Source organism: Eleutherodactylus coqui, chromosome 3 (assembly GCF_035609145.1).
Source record: "Eleutherodactylus coqui strain aEleCoq1 chromosome 3, aEleCoq1.hap1, whole genome shotgun sequence".
NCBI classification, from domain to species: Eukaryota; Metazoa; Chordata; class Amphibia; order Anura; family Eleutherodactylidae; genus Eleutherodactylus; species Eleutherodactylus coqui.
The window spans coordinates 195,632,494-195,659,112 of NC_089839.1; the positions used below are offsets into that span (position 1 = coordinate 195,632,494).

A 26,619-nucleotide genomic window follows, 5' to 3' on the forward strand; every position below is an offset into this window, starting at 1 on the left:
TAGATATGAGGTAGATCGATAAGAGATGATAGATAGACAGATAGATAGATAGATAGATATGAGGTAGATCGATAAGAGATGATAGATAGATAGATAGATAGATAGATAGATATGAGATAGATAGATAGATAGATAAGAGACAGATAGATAAATATGAGATAGATAGATAAATATGAGATTGATAGATATGAGGTAGATAGATAGATAAATAGATAGATATGAGCTAGACAGATAGATGTGAGATAGATAGATAAATATGAGATAGATAGATAGATAGATATGAGATAGATAGATAGATGTGAGAGAGATAGATAGATATAGATAAATATGAGATAGATAGAGAGGTATGAGATAGATTGATATGAGATAGATAGATAGATAGATAGATAGATAGATAGATAGATAGATAGATATGAGCAAGGATAGGATATAGATAGATAGATAGATAGATAGATAAATAGATATGAGCTAGGATAGGATATAGATAGATAGATAGAGATAGATAGATAGATAAATATGAGATAGATAGATATGAGATAGATAGATAGATGGTAGATAGATAGATAGATAGATAGATATGAGCTAGGATAGGATATAGATAGATAGATAGATAGATATTAGATAGATAGATATGAGATAGATAGATGGATAGATTGATTAATATGAGGTAGATAGATAGATAGATATGAGCTAGGATAGGATATAGATAGATATGAGCTGTTAGGTAGATAATAGATATATGGATGATTCTTTTTATGCAAGTTTTATGGCATACAAAGTGATCGGGAGGCAGGGGGGGGGGGGGGGGCATGAGTATCCTGTCACAGTTACTATAATTTACTGCCAGAAGCTAATGTGTAGACTACAGGTGAAACTTACGCCACCCTGTGGCTAGCTTACATTTCAGTGTGGCACAGAGAGGTGCTACCAGGTGCAACAATTGTATCAAAAGACTTGCGCCTCCTAATACATTTGTCGCAGGTATCACTGTGCAGGGTTTACTTATATGTCACACTGTTCTAAATATATATGCTCTATTGCCTTCTCCCTGAGGAGTTTCTGGTTCTTGTTACACAGATGTAGCAGACAACATGCCAACACGACCCACTCAGCTCTGCTATGCAGTCACAACGGCTCAGCGGAGCTCTCAGTTATGCTGTATAGTGTTTTTTTTCCCCCGAATCACAATTATCTTCAGCTTGAAAATGTTATTATTGCAAATTCCTGATCTAAAAAAATCCCGACTGCTTAATAAGAGTGCTGCGCGGCGAGGTGCGGGTAATGTTATCACACATCACTTTGAAGTTTTGACATGTTTGCGCTCGGGGTAGTGCACAACATCTGGGCTTGTTAGAGCATCTGTTTCTCTATTGGACGCTGTTTGGAAGCCTCCCGCAGGAGCTGGTTGGTGCAGCGTCTGTTAGCGCACAATTTAACAATACACTGAAGGATATGTTGGCCTCATATGGGTTCTTGGGGTCCCCCTCCGATTGCTTATTAACAGCTTTTCCTGATGTTTTATGAGAAGCCACATGGTGCTTATTAGTTTTATGTATTCCAATTACTATTCACCAGACTTACTGAAGTGTTCTGCTGTCTGCGCTGCGTCTTCAAGATGCTGGCTTCCCTGAAGTGCTACTTATACTGTTACCTCCGTCACTAAGACATAAAGGAATAGAAGAGCTTTTCTTAATGCCATACAACTAAATGGCCACTTTATTGGAGCTCCCATCTAGTAGCGCGTTGGACTTCTTTGGCCTTCAGAACTGCAGCAGTCTGTTGGGGTGTAGATTCCTCTAGGTTATGAAATCATTCTGCAGGAATATTGGCCCCTGCGGACAGGAAGCTTCTTGTAGTTGCTGCAGATTGGATGGAGGTACTGACATGTTCTGACCAGCTGACAGGAAGGGGTAATCGATTCATGCTGCTTGTACTAAATTCTGACCTCCCATCAGCACGGTAAAACAGAGATCTGGATCCATCCGACCAGGTGATGTTTTTTCACTGCTCAGTGGTACAATTTTTGCTTTTTTTTTTGCCCCCTTGAGTCTGGCCTTTGTTTCTCTTAATGGCGCTGGAACTGGTGGTCTACTGTTACAGCTCCTCCGGGCTAAGGAATGGCAAGTTATATGTTTGGACATGTTAGTTGGAGCATCAGTGTTGTATTTGGCGGCATTTTTTTGACTGTGTTCTTCTGAACGATTCCTGACATCCTCTTCTGACCCCTTTTGGTGACGAGTTGTTTCTGTTCCCATGATCCCCTTTCGCTGGATGTTTTTCCTCAACCACGCCGTTCTCGATAATCTCTCCACACTGGTACACGAGAAAACCCACGTGGTTGGCAGTGACATCCTGGCCCCGGCTAGCCTAGCACCGATGACCAGGCCTCATTGGAAGTCTCTTAGATCGCTGGATTTTCCCATCTAATGTAGATTCACACTGAAACTGATCCACAGAAAACTTGTCACGTGATTTTATTCTTGGTTTCATGAGGCTAATTTCCATGCAGGGAAGTGCCAATTATGAAAGAGCGGGGGTCTAATAAAGGCGATGTTCACAATATCTTCATAGTTCTGTTGTCTGATACAGCCCATAGCATGCTGTGGCAAAACATGATTTCCTGCCCATGAGAGGAAATCGATTGCGATTTTTCGCTTGCGAGAGAGGAATTGCAGCATGCTACGATTTTGTGCTGGCTACACAAGGCCAGCTTCCATTGAAGTCAATGGAAGCCGTCTGTCCCACAGCCATTCTACAATCATCATTGCAGAATGACACGGCTCTCGCGAACATTGCCATAGCGACGGCGTGGCTTCCTCTGTACTGCGCATGTGCGCCGGCACGCTGACTGCACATCTGCAGCAGACAAGAGAAAACGGCGGACAGGTAAGCTGGGGTCACTGGCTGGGCACCGAGTCGAACTCTTCTGCGGGAATCACGAATGCAGGTTCTGACCCGCCCGTGTGCAGGAGGCCTAAACCAGCTGGCATAGTCATTGCCGCCCCTGCGTCAGCAATAAATATGGACCTCTGATGATGGGGATGGTATTACCAGGATCAGAATCGTCAGTGTCACTTCAAAGATGCTTCATGTTGTTGTGTGATCACACCGTGTTCTTTGAGGTCACAGCAATAAAGAAAAGATGTCAGACAGAATAGAAGAGCCTGGAGGGACGGGACGTGTCAGGAGGCTTGAAGAATCTCTATATACCACAATATATATTACATGTTTTATCAATCCATCTCTCCAAAGCCCTGCTACGAATGTCCACCATCATTTTATACACTACTTTGACATAAGTATTGAGACACACATAGAAAGTGATGAAATTTGATTTTATTCACATTTTTCAATCCGGTTTTGGGATACCCTTGGCCTCAATGACTGCAGTAACCCTCTTAGGCGGCTTTCCACCAAAGTCCCATAGATGTGTAGAGGGATTTGCCTCCATTCCTGGAGGAGAACCTAAGATAGTGATGTGGGGGAATGATGGGTGTGTTGGATGTCACCAGGTGTAGAGCTGACAACGGGGTCAGCTCTACACCTGGTGACATCCAACCACCAAATCCCATTGTCAGCTCTACACCTGGTGACATTCCCCTACCAGACCCCGTTGTCAGCTCTACACCTGGTGACATCCCACCACCGGACCCGGTTGTCAGCTCTACACCTGGTGACATCCCACCACTAGACCCCTTTGTCAGCTCTACACCTGGTGACATCCCACCACCAGACCCCATTGTCAGCTCTACACCTGGTGACATCCCACCACTAGACCCCATTGTCAGCTCTACACCTGGTGACATCCCACCACCGGACCCAGTTGTCAGTTCTACACCTGTTGGCATCTGATGGTTTCTGTTCTGTGTAATCCTCTCCTTTATACCTAATGCTCACACATCTGATCTGCATCTCCCTTTCGCTGACAGCGCAGGATTGGTGGGGGACTAATACTTTTGTCAACATAGTATATTTCTGTGCTGATTAGCCTAACAGCCTAAAAATGTCATTTTTTTAAATTGCAGATTTTGAATTAATGTCTTGTGTAAATATATTTGGCACAAAACTCAGTCACCTTAAGTGCATTTATAACCCCTTAGTGACATAACTAATTTTAGCTTTAAGAATCAATAAATCATTTCCTCTTTTGTGTTCCAGCGGACATAGTTGTTATATATTTCTTCAGTGTAGCTGTATGACACCTTGTATTTTGTGGGACAAGTTGTAGCTTTTATAAGAACTAATTTCAGGTACATATAATGTATAGAATAACTTTTATAAAGTTTTTTGGCGGAGGGGGGGGCAATAGAAAATAAGCAATTTCACCAATGTTTTAAGGATTTATCTTTGTGGCCTTCAGCATGTGGTATAAATATTGTGTTACCTTAAGGCACTTTCACACGGGCTACAAAATGCACAATTTTCCAGCGATGTGACAGCATTACAAAACGCATGTTTGTGAAACCCTTGCTTTTCATTGGTTTCTTTCACATTAAGGCCTTAGTCAGACAGGCGTTTTTTCGCGCGATTTGCGGATCGCATGACGGATGCGCATCCGCAAATCACGTGACCGATGCGCGCAAGTCGCCCGCAAATCGCCCGAAAATCTGCTCCTAGCCGCGTTTCATTAGAAACGGGCCGGAGCTGTCCAGCACATTGCATTCAATGGAGACGGCAATACAGCCGTCTCCATTGAAAGCAATGCGCTGCGGGCGAGCCCGGGATGAATTGTCGGTAAGGGCTTAAATATATAAGCCCTTACCTGCAATTCATCCTAAAATGTGTAAAAATAAAAAAAAAATTGTATACTCACCTGCCGGCAGCCGGAGCTCCGAGCGGCCGTCCTGCAGTGGGTGTGAAGGGGGTGTGAGTCAGACCTGCCCCCTGATTGGCTCAGCGCTGAGCCAATCAGAGGCATGCCTCACTCACACCCATTCATGAATGGATGTGAGTCAGACCTGCCCCATATTGGCTCAGCGCTGAGAGGCAGCAGTCACTCACCCATTCATGAATTCATGAATGGGTGTGTGAGTGAAACCGGCCTCTGATTGCTCAGGCTGTGACCAATCAGAAGCAGATCATTCAGCAGGCGGGGATTTTAAAGCCCCGCCGGCTGAATAGTGCCGAGAAGCAGTTCAGGAGAACTGACAGCGGCCGCGGCTGGACTCTGGCTGCAGCGGAAAGGTGAGTATACAATTTTTGTTTATTTTAACACATTTTAGGATGAATTGCAGGGAAGGGTTTATATATTTAACCCCTTCCCGACAATTCACCCCGCGCACGCCGGCAGCCCATTGCTTTCAATGGAGCGGCTGTATTGCCGCTCCATTGAATTCAATGGGCAAACATCGTTCTTCTCTGCCACAGCTGTTACAGCTGTGGCAGAGAAGAATGATTTGTCTTCTATATGTTCTCATTGGGGTCGGCGCTGCTGCCGCCGGCCCCATTGAGCGCATATAGAGAAGAGAACAGGAATCGCAGATCGCAGATAGGTGCGATCTGCGATTTTTTGTTCTATAATTTATCGGACGAGCGCATAAAAAGCGCTCATGTGTCCGATACCATTGCAAAGCAATGGTTTTAAAAAATCGCCGGACGCATGCGCATGCGCAAATCGCGGCTAAAAACGCCCGTCTGACTGAGCCCTTATGATGTTTTCACTGATGCTATGTTGTAAGAAAAAAATTTGCAGCGTGCCCTATCTTTCTGCGATGTGTTATTTTTTATCTCCCTTGTTTCCCTATGAAGCCTCCTTGTTTATCGCATCTCAAAGCACAAACTTGTGATTTTCATGTGATGTGATTTTAACATTAGAAACTCCTATTTTTTTCACATAATTTACATACATCCAGTACAGGATGTTCTGGATGTGCTGATACTGATTATGTATATTTTTGTTATTTTTTTCAATATTAAAAGCTTTGTGTAAGGAGAAAAAAACTTTTCAAAAGTTTCTGTAAAACATTTAAATGCCTACAATGACTGCAGCATCTTCAGAGTTAAGTGGTACAAAGGAGTGATGAGATGAGCAAGTTAAAAAAAAACCCTATGTGGCAATAAGGGAGCAAATATGTTCTCTGCTTGATGGGGGTGATAACGTGAAGAAAAGTCAATGTCATCCATCCCTATTGACAGGAAGAAAGACGCGAGAATCACAGAGCTGAAGCACAGAAATTTCATTTGAAATCATTAGGACTTAATGGGGTTTTCTGGTTGTAAACTATTGATGATCTATCTTCAGGATAAGTCCTCAACGATATATTGGTGGGCATCTTTTGCGTAGGATCTCCACTGATTAGCTGTTCTCCAGGTCAGAGTGCTTGTGTACTACACTGATTTCTGTAAGAAGCAAACCGCTCGTTCTTACTGCAGTGTTCAAGCCTGTAATAACAAGCCTAGCCACTACAGTAAGAATGGAGCTGTCTGCTTCCTGCAAAATTCAGTTCAGTACATGAGTAAGAACAGCTGAATGGCAGGGGTACTAGGCCAAGGACCCCTGCCAAAATATTAATGATGAGCTATCCTTAAGGATAGACCATTAGTACAATTCCAATTCCAAAAAAGTTGGGTTGCTGTGTAAAATGTAAATAAGTGTAAAGAAAAAATATTTTATTCACAGTAGAACATAGAACACATATCAGAACTGGAAAGTGAGGCATTTTGCCATTTCATTAGAAACATTTAACTCATTTAGAAATTTATGGCAGAAACACATCTCAAAAAAGTTAGAGCAGGGCCCTGTCTACCATTGTGTAGCATCCCCTCTTCTTTTTGCAACAGTCTGTAAATGACTGAGAAGGGAGGAGACCAATTGCTGGAGTACTGCGAGAGGAATGTTGTCCCATTCTTGTCTGATGTGGGATTCTAGCTGCTCAGCAGTCCTTGGTCGTCTTTGACGGATTATTTGTTTCATAGTGTGCCAAATGTTTTCTATTGGTCAAAGGTCTGGACTGCAGGGGGACAGTTCAGCACTCAGACTCTTCTACTGCGAAGCCATGCGGTTGTGATGAATACAGTATGTGGTTTAGCATTGTCTTACTGAAATATGCAACGCCTTCCGTTGTCTGGTTGGGAGCATATGTTATTTTAAAACCTCTATATACTGCTTAGTATTGATGAGGGCTTTCAAGATCTGTAGGCTGCCCGTACCATGAGCACTAATACACCCCAGAGATGCAGGCTTTTGAATTGTGCGCTGATAACAAGCTGGATGGCCCCTCTCCTTTTCAGTCTGCATGACACAGCGTCTGTGGTTTCCAAAATGGATTTCAAATTTTGATTCATCTGACCCCAGAACATTTGTCTTATTTAGAATTTTAAGTGAGCTTTGGCCCAGAGAAGATGTCAGCATTTCTGGTTTGTGTTGATATAGGGGTTCTTCTTTGTATGATAGCTTCAACTTGCATTTGTAGATAGCACGGTGAACTGTGTTCACAGACAATAATTTCTGGAAGTATTCCTGAGCCCATGCAGTGATTACAGAATCATGCCTGCTTTTAATGCAGCGACGTCTAAGAACCTGTAGATCTTGGGCATCCAATATTGACCGTTGGCCTACTATACATGGTGGAATCTTCAAAGTCTTCACAATTTTATGTTGAAGAATATATTTTTTTTAATTGCAGTTTTTCTGCAGATTGGTGAACTTCTGGCCATTTTTGCTTCTGAGGGACTCTGCCTCACAAAGATGCTCTTTTTATACACAGTCATGTAGTAGAAAATTGACCCTTCGGCTGTTTTTCGTTGGTACCACTAACTTCTGCCCATTATTATCCCTGTCCTAATCCTTTTGAGATGTGTTGCTGCCACCAATTTCTAAATGAGTTAATTTTTCCCCTTTTTTATACAACACCCCAACGTTTTAGAAATGCGGGTTGTAGTTTACAGCCGGAAAACCCCTTTTAAAATGAAACTGTTTTTATCCATTTTGCAGCTCCACTGCAAATCAGAAATGAAAAACCATGACAGCAAAAACAGTATTACTGCCTCTTTAAGAGAACAAGGAAATCGCATTTACCCTCTTATATCAGTGGAGAGTATGAGGCAGGTATAACAATGGACCAGGCTCTATCTATAGCTGAAGAACACTCATTTCCTCCTAAAGACTTGCCTGTCAAACCCAATAAGAAAGTTAGTTTTTTTGGAAAGATGGAGTCATTAGGGTCTATTTCATTTTACTTGATGTCGATTAATATGAAATCTTATCTGACAGCGGAAATAAGCCTCGACTGGAGGTTTCTGAGACTTTTCATCATCTAAATGTTCTTATTTCTGTTGTGTCAATTTGTGTTCATTTTCTGCCTAAAATGTATTTTACTGTGTGAGAAGTTCTAGATCTCATTCATTTGTTTCTTCACCATGCCTTGAAGGGGCTGTCAGCTGCCCTATGGTGGTACTCCCTGTGAAACCCGGGACGAATACACTATCCTACCAAAAGTAATTGAACACCGGAGTAAGAATCAGACATAGTACTTATTTCTATATGCTAATACTTAGTGGGGCTCTTTTGGCCCTAATGACATAGTATACTCTCTGTGACATGCTTTCTACTAACGTTCAATATACTTCAGCTTCTGTTTCCCTCCATTCATCTGGTGAATTCCATCAAAAAAGATGGATGCTATTCATATTTTCTGACTCGACATTCCAGTTTGTGTTCAGGTCGGGACTCTGTGCAGCCAGGCCAATCGTGGAACATCCAGATCCTCAAACCAACATAAACCAGCTTTGGATGTGTGACAAGGCGTGTTGTCTTGTTGGAAGTATGGCTGACCATTCCCAGAGTATTGTCACATTGTCTGTAGCACATTATTGTCTTCTATACAATATCAGAATAGAATTACAGATGAGCGAGCACCAAAATGCTCGGGTGCTCGTTACTCGGGACGAAATTATCGCGATGCTCAAGGGTTCGTTTCGAGTAACGAACCCCATTGAAGTCAATGGGCGACTCGAGCATTTTTGCATATCGCCGATGCTCGCTAAGGTTTCCATTTGTGAAAATCGGGGCAATTCAAGAAAGTTACGGGAACGACACAGCAACGGATAGGGCAGGCGAGGGGCTACATGTTGGGCTGCATCTCAAGTTCCCAGGTCCCACTATTAAGCCACAATACCGGCAAGAGTGGGCCCCCCCCCCCAACAACTTTTACTTCTGAAAAGCCCTCATTAGCAATGCATACCTTAGCTAAGCACCACACTACCTCCAACAAAGCACAATCACTGCCTGCATGACACTCCGCTGCCACTTCTCCTGGGTTACATGCTGCCCAATCCCCCCCCCCCCCCGCACGACCCAGTGTCCACAGCGCACACCAAACTGTCCCTGCACAGCCTTCAGCTGCCCTCATGCCACGCCACACTCATGTCTATTTATAAGTGCGTCTGCCATGAGGAGGAACCGCAGGCACACACTGCAGAGGGTTGGCATGGCTAGGCAGCGACCCTCTTTAAAAGGGGCGGGGCGATAGCCCACAATGCTGTACAGAAGCAATGAGAAATATACTCCTGTGCCACCGCCATCAGGAGCTGCACACGTGGGCATAGCAATGGGGAACCTATGTGCCACACACTATTCATTCTGTCAAGGTGTCTGCATGCCCCAGTCAGACCGCGGTTTTTTATAAATAGTCACAGGCAGGTACAACTCCGCAATGGGAATTCCGTGTGGACCCACGGCATGGGTGGCTCCCTGGAACCCACCGGCGGTACATAAATATATCCCATTGCAGTGCCCAACACAGCTGATGTAACGTCAGCTTTTATGCAGGTGGGCAAAAAATTAATTGGATTACACTGTAGGCGAGGGCCCCCAAAAATTGGTGTACCAACAGTACTAATGTACGTCAGAAAAATTGCCCATGCCCAAACAAGAGGGCAGGTGAAACCCATTAATCGCTTTGGTTTATGTGGCTTAATTTGTAACTAGGCCTGGAGGCAGCCCAGTTAAAATAAAAATTGGTTCAGGTGAAAGTTTCAACGCTTTAATGAGCATTGAAACGTATAAAAATTGTTTACAAAAATTATATAACTGAGCCTTGTGGGCCTAAGAAAAATTGCCCGTTCAGCGTGATTACGTCAGGTTTCAGGAGGAGGAGGATGAATATTATACACAGATTGATGAAGCTAAAAGGTTCACGTTTTTGATGGTGATAGAGAACAATGCTTCCATCCGCGGGTGCAGCCTACGTATTGTTTAGGTATCGTTGCTGTCCGCTGGTGGAGAAGAGAAGTCTGGGGAAATCCAGGCTTTGTTCATCTTGATGAGTGTAAGCCTGTCGGCACTGTCGGTTGACAGGCGGGTACGCTTATCTGTGATGATTCCCCCAGCCGCACTAAACACCCTCTCTGACAAGACGCTAGCCGCAGGACAAGCAAGCACCTCCAGGGCATACAGCGCGAGTTCAGGCCACGTGTCCAGCTTCGACACCAAGTAGTTGTAGGGGGCAGAGGCGTCACGGAGGACGGTCGTGCGATTGGCTACGGAATCCCTCACCATCCTTTTACAGTGCTCCCGCCGACTCAGCCTTGACTGGGGAGCGGTGACACAGTCTTGCTGGGGAGCCAGAAAGCTGTCAAAGGCCTTAGAGAGTGTTCCCCTGCCTGTGCTGTACATGCTGCCTGACCTCTGCGCCTCCCCTGCTACCTGGCCCTCGGAACTGCGCCTTCGGCCACTAGCGCTGTCGGATGGGAATTTTACCATCAGTTTGTCCGCCAGGGTCCTGTGGTATAGCATCACTCTCGAACCCCTTTCCTCTTTGGGTATGAGAGTGGAAAGGTTCTCCTTATACCGTGGGTCGAGCAGTGTGTACACCCAGTAATCCGTAGTGGCCAGAATGCGTGTAACGCGAGGGTCACGAGAAAGGCATCCTAACATGAAGTCAGCCATGTGTGCCAGGGTACCTGTACGCAACACATGGCTGTCCTCACTAGGAAGATCACTTTCAGGATCCTCCTCCTCCTCCTCAGGCCATACACGCTGAAAGGATGACAGGCAAGCAGCATGGGTACCCTCAGCAGTGGCCCAAGCTGTCTCTTCCCCCTCCTCCTCATCCTCCTCATGTTCCTCCTCCTCCTCCTCAATGCGCTGAGATATAGACAGGAGGGTGCTCTGACTATCCAGCGACATACTGTCTTCCCCCGGCTCTGTTTCCGAGCGCAAAGCGTCTGCCTTTATGCTTTGCAGGGAACTTCTCAAGAGGCATAGCAGAGGAATGGTGACGCTAATGATTGCAGCATCCCCGCTCACCATCTGGGTAGACTTCTCAAAGTTTCCAAGGACCTGGCAGATGTCTGCCAACCAGGCCCACTCTTCTGTAAAGAATTGAGGAGGCTGACTCCCACTGCGCCGCCCATGTTGGAGTTGGTATTCCACTATAGCTCTACGCTGCTCATAGAGCCTAGCCAACATGTGGAGCGTAGAGTTCCACCATGTGGGCACGTCGCACAGCAGTCGGTGCACTGGCAGATGAAACCAATGTTGCACGGTGCGCAGGGTGGCAGCGTCCGTGTGGGACTTGCAGAAATGTGCGCAGAGCCGGCGCACCTTTCCGAGCAGGTCTGACAAGCGTGGGTAGCTTTTCAGAAAGCGCTGAACCACCAAATTAAAGATGTGGGCCAGGCATGGCACGTGCGTGAGGCTGCCGAGCTGCAGAGCCGCCACCAGGTTACGGCCGTTGTCACACACGACCATGCCCGGTTGGAGGCTCAGCGGCGCAAGCCAGCGGTCGGTCTGCTCTGTCAGACCCTGCAGCAGTTCGTGGGCCGTATGCCTCTTATCTCCTAAGCTGAGTAGTTTCAGCACGGCCTGCTGACGCTTGCCCACCGCTGTGCTGCCACGCCGCGCGACACCGACTGCTGCCGACATGCTGCTGCTGACACATCTTGATTGCGAGACAGAGGTTGCGGAGGAGGAGGAGGAGGGTGGTTTAGTGGAGGAAGCATACACCGCCGCAGATACCACCACCGAGCTGGGGCCCGCAATTCTGGGGGTGGGTAGGACGTGAGCGGTCCCAGGCTCTGACTCTGTCCCAGCCTCCACTAAATTCACCCAATGTGCCGTCAGGGAGATATAGTGACCCTGCCCGCCTGTGCTTGTCCACGTGTCCGTTGTTAAGTGGACCTTGGCAGTAACCGCGTTAGTGAGGGCGCGTACAATGTTGCGGGAGACGTGGTCATGCAGGGCTGGGATGGCACATCGGGAAAAGTAGTGGCGACTGGGAACTGAGTAGCGCGGGGCCGCCGCCACCATCATACCTTTGAAAGCCTCCGTTTCCACAACCCTATACGGCAGCATCTCCAGGCTGATAAATTTGGCTATGTGCACGTTTAACGCTTGAGCGTGCGGGTGCGTGGCGGCGTACTTGCGCTTGCGCTCCAACACTTGCGCTAGCGACGGCTGGACGGTGCGCTGAGAGACATTGGTGGATGGGGCCGAGCACAGCGGAGGTGAGGGTGTGGGTGCAGGCCAGGAGACGGTGGTGCCTGTGTCCTGAGAGGGGGGGTTGGATCTCAGTGGCAGGTTGGGGCACAGGGGGAGAGGCAGCGGTGCAAACCTTGTGGGGTGCTTGGCCATCATATGTCTGCGCATGCTGGTGGTGGTGAGGCTGGTGGTGGTGGCTCCCCGGCTGATCTTGGCGCGACAAAGGTTGCACACCACTGTTCGTCGGTCGTCTGCACTCTCAGTGAAAAACTGCCAGACCTTTGAGCACCTCGGCCTCTGTAGGGTGGCATGGCGCGAGGGGGCGCTTTGGGAAACAGTTGGTGGATTATTCGGTCTGGCCCTGCCTCTACCCCTGGCCACCGCACTGCCTCTTGCAACCTGCCCTGCTGCTGCCCTTGCCTCCCTCTCTGAAGACCTGTCCTCAGTAGGCGTAGCAAACCAGGTGGGGTCAGTCACCTCATCGTCCTGCTGCTCTTCCTCCGAATCCTCTGTGCGCTCCTCCCTCGGACTTACTGCCCTTACTACTACCTCACTGATAGACAACTGTGTCTCATCGTCATCGTCCTCCTCACCCACTGAAAGGTCTTGAGACAGTTGCCGGAAGTCCCCAGCCTCATCCCCCGGACCCCGGGAACTTTCCAAAGGTTGGGCATCGGTCATGACAAACTCCTCCAGTGGGAGAGGATTCGGAACCCTTGCTGCCCATTCTGGGCAGGGGCCCGGGAACAGTTCCTGGGAGTCTGGCTGCTCCTCAGAATGTGTCATTGTAATGGAGTGAGGAGGCTGGGAGGAAGGAGGAGCAGCAGCCAGAGGATTCAGAGTTGCAGCAGTGGACGGCGCAGAACTCTGGGTGTTCAATAGATTGCTGGATGCACTTTCTGCCATCCACGACAGGACCTGCTCACACTGCTCATTTTCTAATAAAGGTCTACCGCGTGGACCCATTAATTGTGAGATGAATGTGGGGACGCTAGAAACGTGCCTCTCTCCTAATCCCGCAGCAGTCGGCTGCGATACACCTGGATCAGGAGTTCGGCCTGTGCCCACACCCTGACTTGGGCCTCCGCATCCTCGCCCGCGTCCACGTCCTCTAGGCCTACCTCTACCCCTCAGCATGGTGTATTACCAGTAGTGCAGAAACAGAACGCTGTAATTAAATGTGCCGCTTATTGGCCTGTGGTTGGAGGCTGACTTCGCTTACGGAACGCCAGGAAATAATTTTGCGCAAGCCTGCTGTAACACTTAGCTGGCTGCGTATGAATTAGGAGGACAACTACACCCAGCACAGACCCAGTACACTGAGGACAGTCACAGGCAGCCCAAATAGATTTTTTTCCCAAATGTTTTTGGAAAGGCCCACTGCCTATATTCAATAAATATATGTCCTCTGTCCCTGCCTCACCACTACTGGCCCTGGAGTATGTAAAATAACTGCAGACTGTTGCACTGTGGACAGGAATACAGCGGTGATGTAACAGCCAACACAGAGCCAGGAAATAATTTTGCGCAAGCCTGCTGTAACACTTAGCTGGCTGCGTATGAATTAGGAGGACAACTACACCCAGCACAGACCCAGTACACTGAGGACAGTCACAGGCAGCCCAAATAGATTTTTTTCCCAAATGTTTTTGGAAAGGCCCACTGCCTATATTCAATAAATATATGTCTTCTGTCCCTGCCTCACCACCACTACTGGCCCTGGAGTATGTATAATTACTGCAGGGCGCAATGCTCTGCACGGCCGATATACAAAAAAAAAAAATGTGCAACACTGCAAAAAGCAGCCTCCACACTACTGCACACGGTTAGATGTGGCCCTAAAAAGGACCGTTGGGGTTCTTGAAGCCTAAAATACTCCTAACACTCTCCCTATAGCAGCTCCGGCACCAACAGCACTTTCCCTCCTCTATGTCAGAATAAATCTGTGCCGAGCCGCGGGAGGGGCCGATTTTTATACTCGGGTGACACCTGATCTCGCCAGCCACTCACTGCAGGGGGGTGGTATAGGGCTTGAACGTCGCAGGGGGAAGTTGTAATGCCTTCCCTGTCTTTCTATTGGCCAGAAAAGCGCGCTAACGTCTCAGAGATGAAAGTGAAACTAACTCGAACATCGCGTGATACTCGTCTCGAGTAACGAGCATCTCGAACACGCTAATACTCGAACGAGTATCAAGCTCGGACGAGTACGTTCGCTCATCTCTAAATAGAATATAACTTTTATTCAAAAATTTATAAAGCTACCCAGTAGGGAGAGAACAGAATAAACATAAGAAAAGATTTCTATAGAAAAAGGGGGGGTCGTAAAAAAAACATCCTATAGTGCCCTATGGTATCCCCTAACTATACGGAGAACCCACCCTGAAAAGGGCTATCCCTATGCTGGAACCTCACCCTGTATATCTCTATTTTAGGACCCTCCCCTTTTTCTATTTAAATCTTTTTCTATGTTTTTTTTCTGGTCTTTCCCTCCTGAATATCCTTTGAAAGTAGTTAATAAAAGTTATGTATTCTTCTGATTGTCTATAGCCGTAACTTCCGTGATTCATGATTAAGTTTTGCTGTACAACTAATTATCTGCCTTCTAAAAGGTTGTAATTTCTTGGATTCTGTGATTAATGATTTCTTGTCACTACAACCAAAGGACAGACACCATGTAAAACATCCCCAACCCATAACAGAAATTCTGCTGTACTTAACTGTTGGCACAACACAATCAGATAGAAGACGGTCCCCAGACATCCTACACACCCAGATACCGCTATCTGATTAGAAGATAGAGTAACGTGATTCATCACTCTATAAAAAGTTTTTCCATTGCTTAACTCTCCAATGATGATGCTCCTTGCACCATTGTAGACAGGCCAAGAATTCTGCACACTTCAGCTGGTATTTCCCTCCATTTATCCTGCAAACATCTGGCAAGTTCTCTCAAGATGCATCGGCCTGTCATTGTGTTGTCATTGCACAGTTGAACAATGGAAGAACGTTCTATGGAGGGACAAATCACACTGCTCCATCTTCACATCAGATGGACATACCTGGGTATGGAGGACACTGGGGAGCCCCTTCTGTCTGAGTGCGTTGTGCCAAAAGTTAAGCACTGCAGAGGTTCCATTATGATCTGGGGATGTTTTATGTGGCATGGTCTCGGTTTGTTGGTTGTAGTGCCAAGAACTATGAACACAGAGGCGTACCCTGACATTCTAGACAATAATGTGCTGCCGACAATGTGGCAATACTCTGGGAATGGTCAGCCATACTTCCAACAAGACAATGTACCTCGTCACAAATTTAACGCTGTATTACATTAGTTTGATGATCTGTATGTTCCTTGATTGGACTGGCTGTACAGAGTTCTAACCTCAACCTACTGGACATCTTTGTGATTAACTGGAACATCGGGAGAGAAAATACGAACAGCATCCATCTTCTTTGAGAGAACTCGCAAGACGTTTGTAGGATGAATAGAGGGAAATTCCAGCTGTATCAGACATTAGTAGAGATTATGGCACTGAGAGTATCCGATATCATCAGGGCCAAAGAAGCTCCACTAAGTATTACCATATGGAAATTAATACTGATTCTTGCTCATGTGTCCAATTACTTTTGCTTGGGTAGTCTATAAAATCCTGCAGGGTCTCTTTAAGTGAGAATGAAACATTGAAACCACATTGCCACTATATAGCAGCACATGAATTTCTGACCGCTCTGCCTTGTATATGTTGCTTTAAAGTCACCAGGAGATTGTAAGACTTAAAAAAGTTTCAGCCAGAGATGAGAGGAGCTGCGAGCCCTGATAATAATGAGGAATCAGCGGGATCTCGCACTGTTATTCCCATCTTGGGAAAATTAGAAGTAGAAGAGGCCACAAATAAAGATTTATTCCGGAGAGAGTGAGGGAAATCTTTGTATCCATTTCAAGAAACAGGAATAAATGAAGAGAGATGAAGCCGAGGCGTGAATGGGTGAAGTGGAGGAAAATGCCGGCGGCTTCTGGGTCCGGCCCCTGTAGGATTGCCAAGATTGTATTGTATTTTCTCGACTGCGTTTGTCATTTACACCTAACAAGCTTTAAAGGGGCAACAGTAAACCTTGGAGGGGATAGATAGACAGACAGTAATTGCATGTCTTCTGTACCACAATGGCCTTAGACCTCAATCTGTCAGCCTTTCTGGGTCTCTATAAGCTATAGAAATCAGCTGTCGCTGTTGATAAATGATCGCGTTTCAGTCTCTTCTTTTCTCCTTTTATTTATGTATTTCTTTTTTCTTCCTTTCTCACCCAGGGGGATTCCAGGGAAGAAATGTGGGACCATCATCTTATCAGCCGAAGAGCTCAGCAATTGTCGGGTTTGTACAGATCTCTACACATGGTAACAAAAGAGCAGCACATCACAGCCGTAGGACAAATGCCAAGTGTTGACTTAAAGGGAACCTGTCAGCACTTCCAAGCATATAAAACCACGTACAGCATCGGATCGCTGAAGTATGGCTGTTTCCAAAACTTATTTTGTTACAGTTCTTGAAGAAAATATACCTGCAGAAAGAGCGTTTTAAAATTCCCACATCGGTCGGGAACGCTATCTTTCTCCTCAGCACTGAGAAGGAAAATGAGTGAGGAGACTTATAAAGCCATTTATGCTCCTCTGGGTAATATGCAAATAAGGGAGATGGAATAATACCTCTGCAGCTCCACCTATTGGAAGGCAGCATTCCTGCAGGTCAATGTTAGACTCTTTATACAAGCCTTGTAACAATTCCCAGTCATTGTTACAAGGCTTGTATAAAGAGTCTAACAGTGATCTTGCAGGAATGCTGATTTCCTATAGGTGGCGCTGCAGAGATATTATTTCATCTCCCTTATTTGAAAGTTCCCACATCACATGTTAATGAATGAAGACCGTTCCAGCCGGTGGGCCTAATAATCTCTGCTGCCCGGAGTGTGTCCTAAAGATCTGCTGCTCTTTACCTCTACAATGTGGATGACGAAGGAGTTGTCATCCAAAGATCAATCAAAATCCTGCATGTGCAGCGGGAGATCGTGGACTGGCGCATGCGCAGATCATTTGGCTTTTTGTGAACTGATTCGGTGCACTCTTCTGCGCATGCACTGCTCTACGATCTCTCAGCACACATGTGAGATTTCAATCACCCTGTGCATGACATCTTCTACAGGAGACAAACTCCATGCAACCAAATAAGTTGTGGAAATAGCTAATACTTCAGCGTTCTGTTGTTGTACTCAGTTTTATGCACTCAGACGTGCTGACAGGTTCCCTTTTAAGGGGTTGATTACCATATACATATATATATATATATATATATATATATATATATATATATATATATATATATATATATATAATCAGGTCAGAAGAGTGAGTACTGGGATTTATACAACCTACTAATATATAATATTTGGTGGAGAACAGCAGCATTTTCCTTTTTCCTGAAGCCACACCCCCTTGCCTATTGCTCTGGATGCTGTCACTTCATCCTGCAAGTAGTCACTGATGGTGGGGCAGTTTATGCCAGTTTCTGCTTTAGATTATAGAGAATTTGATGAGCTACAGCTGTCCCTACCACCTTTCTTATGAGGGTGGCGTAAAGTGCAAAAAAGTCGGACATGCGCAAAAATTAGCATCTTTTTAATGTCAGAATTCTGGCATAAAGCCTTTTATGAATTCTTCCCTATGTATTAGTAAGTTGTTAATGTTCCCAGTACCTACTCTCCTGATCTGATGTATATAAGATGACCAACCCCTTTTAAATGCTACATCCACCTTTGCAACCATTTTTGTTGATCCAGCGCATTTACAATGCAAAAGGAAAAAGCTTTGCAAATTATTTTGTCTACAGCTGCTAGTCACACTTATGTGTCTTCATGGTAACAGACTACAAACAAAGCCTATGCAGTTTAATCCTGCAGTCATTTTTCCTTCTGTTTGTCCCTACTTCTTCCTAACGTGCATTTGGTATATTGGCAGGAAGCAGAGGACAGATAAACAGCTATATTAGTGTAAGATCAGACTACATGGGGCTTGTTTGTTGTCTGTTACCACGGAGACGCATCAGTGTGTACAGCAGCTGTGGACAGAAAATGCTATGAAATATTTAAGGGGGTTACCAATTAGTTCAACATTGTGTGTGGGAGGGTGGATTAAATAAACTAAAAACCAGAATCCTCACTTCACACACTGGCCACTGCTCCACCACCACCACTTCCATCTCCCCATTGCCTGTCTGTGTTCACCTTGACTACAGATTGACATGTTTGTTCACCCACGGGACCACTGCGGTCAATGTTTGTTCCCAAAATGTAATGTCATTAGTGATGACCTGTATGCAGGACATCACCAAGGCCAGAGGACCCAGTGATGTCACAGGTGAAGTGTCACTGGTGGGGTGAGCGGGTGTATTCTTGGCCTGCTAAACAATTTACTCAATTTATTATTTGGCAGGAAGGGGGACTTTAAAGAAAAAAAAAGATACAGAAAACCTACGTAAGGATATGTCCACATGTAAAGATTAGAACAGGTATGGAGGATCTGTCCCCGAAGGCTTCCAGGTGAAGGGCTTCCTCTGATAATTTGGGCATTGCTATGCCCAGGCCATGCTCAGTGAACAGTGTGCTTGAGGGTCCAGGAGTCACAAAGCACTCCAGGCTGGAATCTAACGGGGAGGATGGGGTAGGGCCAAAGGCCAGCCTACCATGAGCACAGCAGAGCCACAGTTCCTGTAGTTCCCGCGTTATAGCATTTGAAGACTACATTCTTGCTACATAAACTCATCTTTACTGGTCTTTGGTAGCCAACGTTATAAAAGAGAATAGAAACACAGTGCGGTCTTTTTGCTCCAAGAGTTCTTGGCATAGTGAGGCACCTGCCAGACTGAGTACCGGTACCGTAGGCTTTGCAGTACCGCCATTGACACTCCCGTAGGGACAAGACAATCAACAGCCATGGACTTACTCGTTAGCTTAGTTCCAAATGTTTCTACATTTCATCTCAAGCTAGGTGCCAGCTTTTCCTCTCTCACTCACTGCCTTACTACCACTCTCTGAAACTTTAGGCTCCACCCACAATGCGTAGTACTCTTCAGAACGTTTTCACCAGAGCCGACTCTCTTAAAGGTGCAACACTTAAACCAAACGTTGCTTAACACGAACCCAACGAACATGGGTGATTAAAATAGTGGGAGTCACTACCGCACCCCCTAACACAAGCAGGACAAAATTTGCTGCCGATTATATGCAGCAGACATTCTGCAGTAAATCTACACGAAAATCAGCAGATTTTGTTGCAGATTTTGATGTGGATCCGCAGCATATTTCACCTTTTCAATTTAAATTCAATTGAAAGAGTGAAATCTGCTACGGATCTTCAAATTTTGGTGTGAATTTGCTGTGGAATGTCTGCTATGTACAATCTGAAGCAAATTCCGTCCTATGTGGTCATATCTTAAAGCAACCCTTCAGTTCCGGGACAAAATCTGTCCAGGGACTGGTTGTGGGGAGTTATATTACCTGCTGCTGTCCTTTTTTTATTTCGCCCGCTGATCTGCCTTTTCCTGGAGTCCCTGTTTTTATGTCTAGGGTGGCCACATGTCTAGGGTCATTGCTCCTTACAATGCTGGCCAATCGGGAAGTAGCATGCACTGTCTGACTACTGAGGAATAACATGCAACAAGTAGTAACCGGAGAGCCATGGCCATGTTGGAAGCATGAAGAAGGGCCCCAGGAACAGGTGGATGGGGGGCCAAATCAGGAAGACAACACTACCAGGTGATATAACTCACTCACTGTGGTCCCAGAGCAAATTTTGTCTCAGGACTGGAGGGTCACATTAATGAAGCCTATTTACAGGGTTATTCTGTTTTTCAACTTTGATGCATTAGAAAAATTAAAAAATGGTTGCAAACGTGGACGCAGACTTTAAAGGGCAGTCTGGGAAAAAAATGAATAAATTATTGGTATCCATTGAAATACATTAGAAAATAGATCATCTTGAATCAATCATAGGAATTGAATAGGACTTGAAACTAAATCTCAGAATGATCGCTGACGATCACTTGATATTACTGAAGGAAGAACCGGGGTAGTATGGTGACACCTGAGTAAATAGAAAATGGTGGTTGAGAAAGCAATACTGTATGTGGCATGTTGCTAAGGCGGAAGGAGAGAAATTTGAAATGGGTAGTGTCCAACACATTGGCCATTTTGAAAGTCGCCATCTTGGAACCAAGTCAATATATTTAAATAAGGGTGCATGTGACATATGTATCTGATTGAAGAAATTGATGAGGAATCCAAATCTGTTAGCAACCTGCCACACACAGGATGCAGTTCCAGCCTCCGTTTTCCAATGAGTCAGGTGTCTCCATAGGTTTGGACCACCGTGTATTACACCACACTCATTTAAATAAATGGGTGACCATGTAACACATGTCCATACCAAGTCCTCCTGAGCAAGAACTGCTCTTTTTAAGCAGCTCTCTGCTCTGGATTATTCCGTATTTGTGCATGAACAAGGTTCACAGAGGACCATAATCAGGCTGTTGCGTGCGTGTCTGCGCATATTACTATAATTTTTGCGCATCAGGGTCAGTTCACACACGCATAACACACCCTTTCTGTGGAATTTAATGGCTATTAAAGCCTAATAAGGGCCCCTGTGTTCTTTTACATGCATTTGGCGCAATGTGACGCCTTTTCCCTTACGCATTTTTGAACCGGATAAAACTTCTATGGCAGTTTCACTGTGGAAAATGCGAGAAAATAGAGCAGTTCCTATTTTTTGCGCATGCATTCAACACGCACATAATACGCGCTTATGAGAACGAACCTATTAAAATCAATGGGTTCTATTCTATGTTTAGTGCACGCAGACTTTGCATGTGCAAAAACGAGCACAAACACTCTCGTGTGAAGAAGCCCTAGCAGTGATGGCCATGAATTTCCCTGTTTAAATTCGATAGGACTCTCTGCAGCAGTTGGGGTGTGTATTATAAAGTATAATGCCCCTCTATCAGGGGCGGAACTATAGGGGGTGCAGGGGATGCGGTTGCACTCGGGCCCAGGAGCCTTAGGGGGCCAATAAGGCCTCTCTTCTCCATATTGGGAGCCCAGTACTACGAAAAAAGCATTATAGTTGGGGGCCCTGTTACAGATTTTGCACTGGGGCCCTTCAAGTTACGCCCTTGCCCCTCTTATATACCATTATGGATACTAGACGTCAGCTGGCAGTCTGGTGACCTGTTAGAATTCATGGATGTCCTTGGGGACTTATAATAAGTCACCTACATATAATTTATAGTCGGGGTGCTGCGTGATCCCATTTCCGGGACACATTGCTGGTAACTTCTCGTAGTTCATCATACATCATTATTTCTTCACACACCGAACGAATAATTAATTTCACTTTTGATTAATGGAATAATTGATTACATTCATATTTATGAACAAAAAAGTTCTCCGCTTCACGTCTCCCCTGATTACCCCAACTTTTATCACGGAAATCGTGTTCGAACACTCAGGACAGGTTTATATTACATCTAGGAGAGGGAGCTCCAAAATGTGACTCTCCATCTGCTGCAAAACTACGACCCCATCAGCCACAGCTTGGAAACTTCTGTACAACCTCTATCCAAAGTGAACTAGTGTTGTCTATATGTGTATGTACGTACATATACAAACTCAATTACATAAACGGTGTGTAAAATGTAAAGAATTGTAAAGAAAACAATAATGCAATGCTATGGAAATCTCATGTAACCACATATTATTCATAGTAGAACACAGAACATATCAGTAGGAGAGGGGGAGACATTTCTCCATTTTATTTTTAAAAATTCACTTATTTAGAAATTGATGGCAACAACATATCCCAAAAAAATGGGGGCAGGGCCAGGTCTACCATTGTGTAGCATCCCCTCTTCTTGTTACAACAGTCTGTAAACATCTGTTTAGTGGGGAGATAGCTGCTGGAATTTCGGAAGAGGAATGTTGTCCCCATTCTTGTTTGATGTAGATTTCTAGCAGATCAACAGTCCTCGGTCGTCTTTGTCAGATTTCATAATGCCCCAAATGTTTTCTATTGGTGATCGGTCTGGACTGCAGGTGGCCGGTTCAGCACACGGACTCTTCTTCTGTGAAGCCATGCGGTTCTGATGGATGCAGTATGCGGTTTAGTATTGTCTTGCTGAAATATGCAAGGACTTCCGTTGTCTGGTTGGGAGCATATGTTGTTTTAAAACCTCTATATATTACTTGGTATTGATGGGGGCTTTTAAGATGGGTAAGCTGCCCATGCCGAAGGCAGTAATGCAGATCCATACTATCAGTGATGCAGGTTTTGAACTATATGCTGATAATAAGTTGAATGATCCCTCTTCTCTTCATTCCGCAGAACACAGGGTCCATAGTTTCCAAAAACAATTTCAAATTTTGATTCATCTGACCACAGAACAGTTTTCCATTTGCCTCACTGCATTTTAAATTAACATTTGGCCCAGAGAAGACTCCATCGTTTCTGGATTGTGTTGATATGGCTTCTTCTTTGCATGATAGCTTTAACTTGCATTTGTGGATTACACAGTGAACCATGTTCACAGGCAATCCATGGTAGAAGTGTTCCTAAGCCCTATGTTTCTATTGCAGAATCAGGCCTCAGTCACACGGGCGCATTGGCACCCGTACACCGGCGCCGATGCGCCCGTGTGACTGACACCAGCAGACGGCCCTACCTGAAGACGGCCGTCTCTCTGCAGCGCCGGAGGAAAGAAAATGTGACCGGCTTCATTGCCGGTCATGTGTTCTTTCCTCCGGCGCTGCAGAAAGACGGCCGTCTTTAGGTACGTCCGTCTCTTTCCTGCAGTCACACGGGCGCATCGGCGCCGGTGTACGGGTGCCGATGTGCCCGTGTGACTGAGGCCTCATGCCTGTTGTTAATGCAGTGACGCCTGAGGATTCGTAGATCTCGAGCATCGAATATATATTGTCATAGTAATAATAATATAAATATCTTTTTTATATTATTATATCCACCTTCATAGAAAATAGCTAGCAGTAAAATGGTTAACTGGTAGAGATGAGCGAGCATACTCGCTAAGGACAATTGCTTGATCGAGCATTGTCCTTAGTGAGTATCTCCCCGCTTGGCAGAGAAGATCGGCGGGGGAGAGATCTCCCCTCCGTTCCTCCCCGCTCTCCCCCACCGCCGGCAGCCGAATCTTTGCTCCCGAGCGGGCAGGTACTCACTAAGGGCAATGCTCGATCGAGCAATTGCCCTTAGCGAGTATGCTCGCTCATCTCTATTAACTGGTTCTATACTGTACGCTGTGTGTGTTGCATTCATGTGCAGTTTCCCAATAAACTCCTACACACAGTTCTCAGGACTTAACAAGGTCTACAGATGTGTTTCTTATGAGTAAGACCTGCGATGCCCACCGCTAATAAGAGGGGGGCTGCTCTTTATCTCCTCCCTTGCATTCCTTGGTCCAGATTAGAATATTAATAAAGTCTAAGCTACTTTGCTATATAGGAATTACATGTTCACATAGTGACATACACCTGGAGCGTAAACATATGTTAATCATTAGCATCATTACATACTAGGCCAATCATGAGTTGTTATGATGTTGGGAGGGGCATGCATGTAAGTGGAGCATCATATTCAGTATATTTTGTATTGTCCTTCCTTTAAATAAACCAGAAAAGTATGGAGGCTGACAGATAACATCCGTGAGTTTAAATACATATATTCATGCATGAAGCTTCTCATTATAACCAATCTGGAGCAAACCAGTAAAATCTTCTGGAATATGATTTATTCCCAAAACAATATCCAATATGTTCCTTGGGCACATGAATTTCTCCAGATTCTCTGAATTTTTTGATGATATTATGTACTGTAGATTGTAGGATATTCAAAGATTTCATAATGTTACGCTGAGGAACATTTTTGTAGTTCCACAATTTTTAGACACAGTTTTTCACAGATTGGTGACCCTCTCATCATCTTGCTTCTGAAAGACTCTGCCTCTTTAACATGCTCTTTTAAAACACAGTCATGTGACTTACTTTTCTAGCCTTTTGTTACCCCTCTCCCGCCTTTTGTGAGATGTGTTGCTGTCATCAATTTTTAAATGAGTAATTTTTTTTTTTTAATGAAACGGAAAATTGTCTCTTTTTCCCCTTTCGATATGTGTTCTATGTTTTATTGTGAATAACATGTGGTTATACGAGATTTCCAAATCATTGCATTCTTTTTGCAACATTTATTTGCATTTTACAAAGCATTCCAACTTTTTTGGAATTGTATATGCTGTATGTCCATATACTTCTCTCCTCAGGCTATATTGAGTGCGTCATTGGTCCAAGAAACTCGGACTGATATCACTCTCTTAAACTTGCAATTTTTTTCTGTGAGTGTGATGAATTTTGCAAAGAAAACACATTGCATCGCTGCACATGCGATTTTCATTTATACTCAACTGCTAGGACCCAGTCATCCAATTTTTCCAAACCGTTGTCCATATCATTTTAAGAATAAACAACACACTACAAGAAGTCTTTTTTTGTGGGTAGAGGTCAGCCACAGGTTTATTCGAAATTCACTTTCATTAACCATTCAGGGCATAAACATTCCATTTAGTGTTGAGCAAACTCTTGAAAAGTTTGGTTGGGTCAATTCTCCAAATTTCAGCAAAGCGTTTGGTTTGATCAGTATTAGTTCAAACCAAACTGAAACTTCACCAGTACCAATAAAACTGGGGTATAACACTGTCTAAGAGACATAAAAGCCCTGCATAATACCCTTAGGTCACCAAGGAGTGTATCTAAGTTCTTATGAGCTGTTTTTAAGAAAAAGTTAATAAAGAAGAGGAGGAAGAAGGAAGAAAAAGAGGAGGAAGAGGAAGGAAGAAAAAGATGGGGATGAAGAAGGAGAGGAAAAAGAAATACTGTTTGCAAAGCATTATAGACTACCCTGAAGTCATGTGATCCTTCCTATTTCTCCTTTCTACCATTCTGCAGGCGCCATTTTAGTGGGTTTAGCCAAGTCAAACTGCCCAAGGTTCAGATATGTGCCTAAAGAAAGTTTTAACAAAGTTGACCTGAAACAAGTTTTATCTGTTTTGGTACGCTGAACACTAATTCCATTCAGTCAAAGTGCTATGCCATAGCCAGTCCTGACCGGCAAGTCCACCCTCAAATTTCCAAATGTTGACCTCTGCTGTGATGTAAAGTATATGCAACCACCAGAGAAACACTAAAAAAGTAAATCAACCATCAAAAACAAAGAAAGCATTTAATTCAGTACAACACACATATTCCCAATTAGAGGCCCTCTATACCACCTATTCTTCTTTTATGCATAAACATATGCCTAATGTATATTCTTGGTGCTCATTCACACAGGGGTCTTCAATTTTGGTCTGTGAAAAATTTCACTGTGTGTCATATGTAAGAGAGGGAGGGTGGGCAAACATACCTGCAGGAACTTGAAGGGGAAGAGAAAGAAGTGAAGTAGGATCCTTATTATAAACCTAAGGGGAATTCCCAAAGCTGGCTGCTATTGGTCCTCTTTCCCAGGGATAAACCACGAATATGGTGGGGGGTTAATCAAATAACTAATGGGAACGGCTATTTCCCTGAATGGTAGAAGTACACGCCCCAGCAGTCAAGGGCCCTCTCACTAGAAGCTACAGGGCCCAGAATTCCAGGAGGAATAACAGAGAGACTGTACAATGCAGATTCTAAGCAAAAATGCTCCAAAATTGGTATTTGATGGGAAATACAAGTATTTACTAAAACGGACATTTCAGAAGAGTCTTTGGGCTTTCTTAACATATGGCAGGAATACTTTGGAATTTCCGATGCAGGAATTGCTGTGGAAATTCTGTGGCATTCACAGTACATGCCATGTGGAAGAGTTTTCAAAAATCTTCTTCACATTGTTGAAGTACTCATATAAATTTAGATTCAGCAATAAGGCTACCGGGATCTGAGTTCTCTCATGTGTCCAAATTAATTAACAATGATCATCGGATGAAAAACAAGAGATATAAACTGTGTGAATTTACCACTGTGCTCTTCCTGAGGGACCAGCCCAGTGTTAGCTTTTTTTAATAGCGCAAAGTAGAACAAAGAAAGGTATAGTTGTCCAATCACAGTGGATA

The 26,619-nt window shown here is 44.7% G+C and overlaps 1 protein-coding gene across 2 annotated transcripts in view; it reads left to right on the plus strand.

Annotated features, from left to right (window-relative positions):
- CPNE9 (copine family member 9) overlaps positions 1-26,619 on the plus strand; it is a 271,252-nt gene that overhangs the window by 183,072 nt on the left and 61,561 nt on the right. For both annotated transcript variants that reach the window (XM_066596738.1, XM_066596740.1), the window contains one exon: positions 16,728-16,791. In XM_066596738.1, the coding sequence (XP_066452835.1) occupies positions 16,728-16,791 (64 nt within the window). The remainder of the gene's footprint in view (positions 1-16,727; positions 16,792-26,619) is intronic.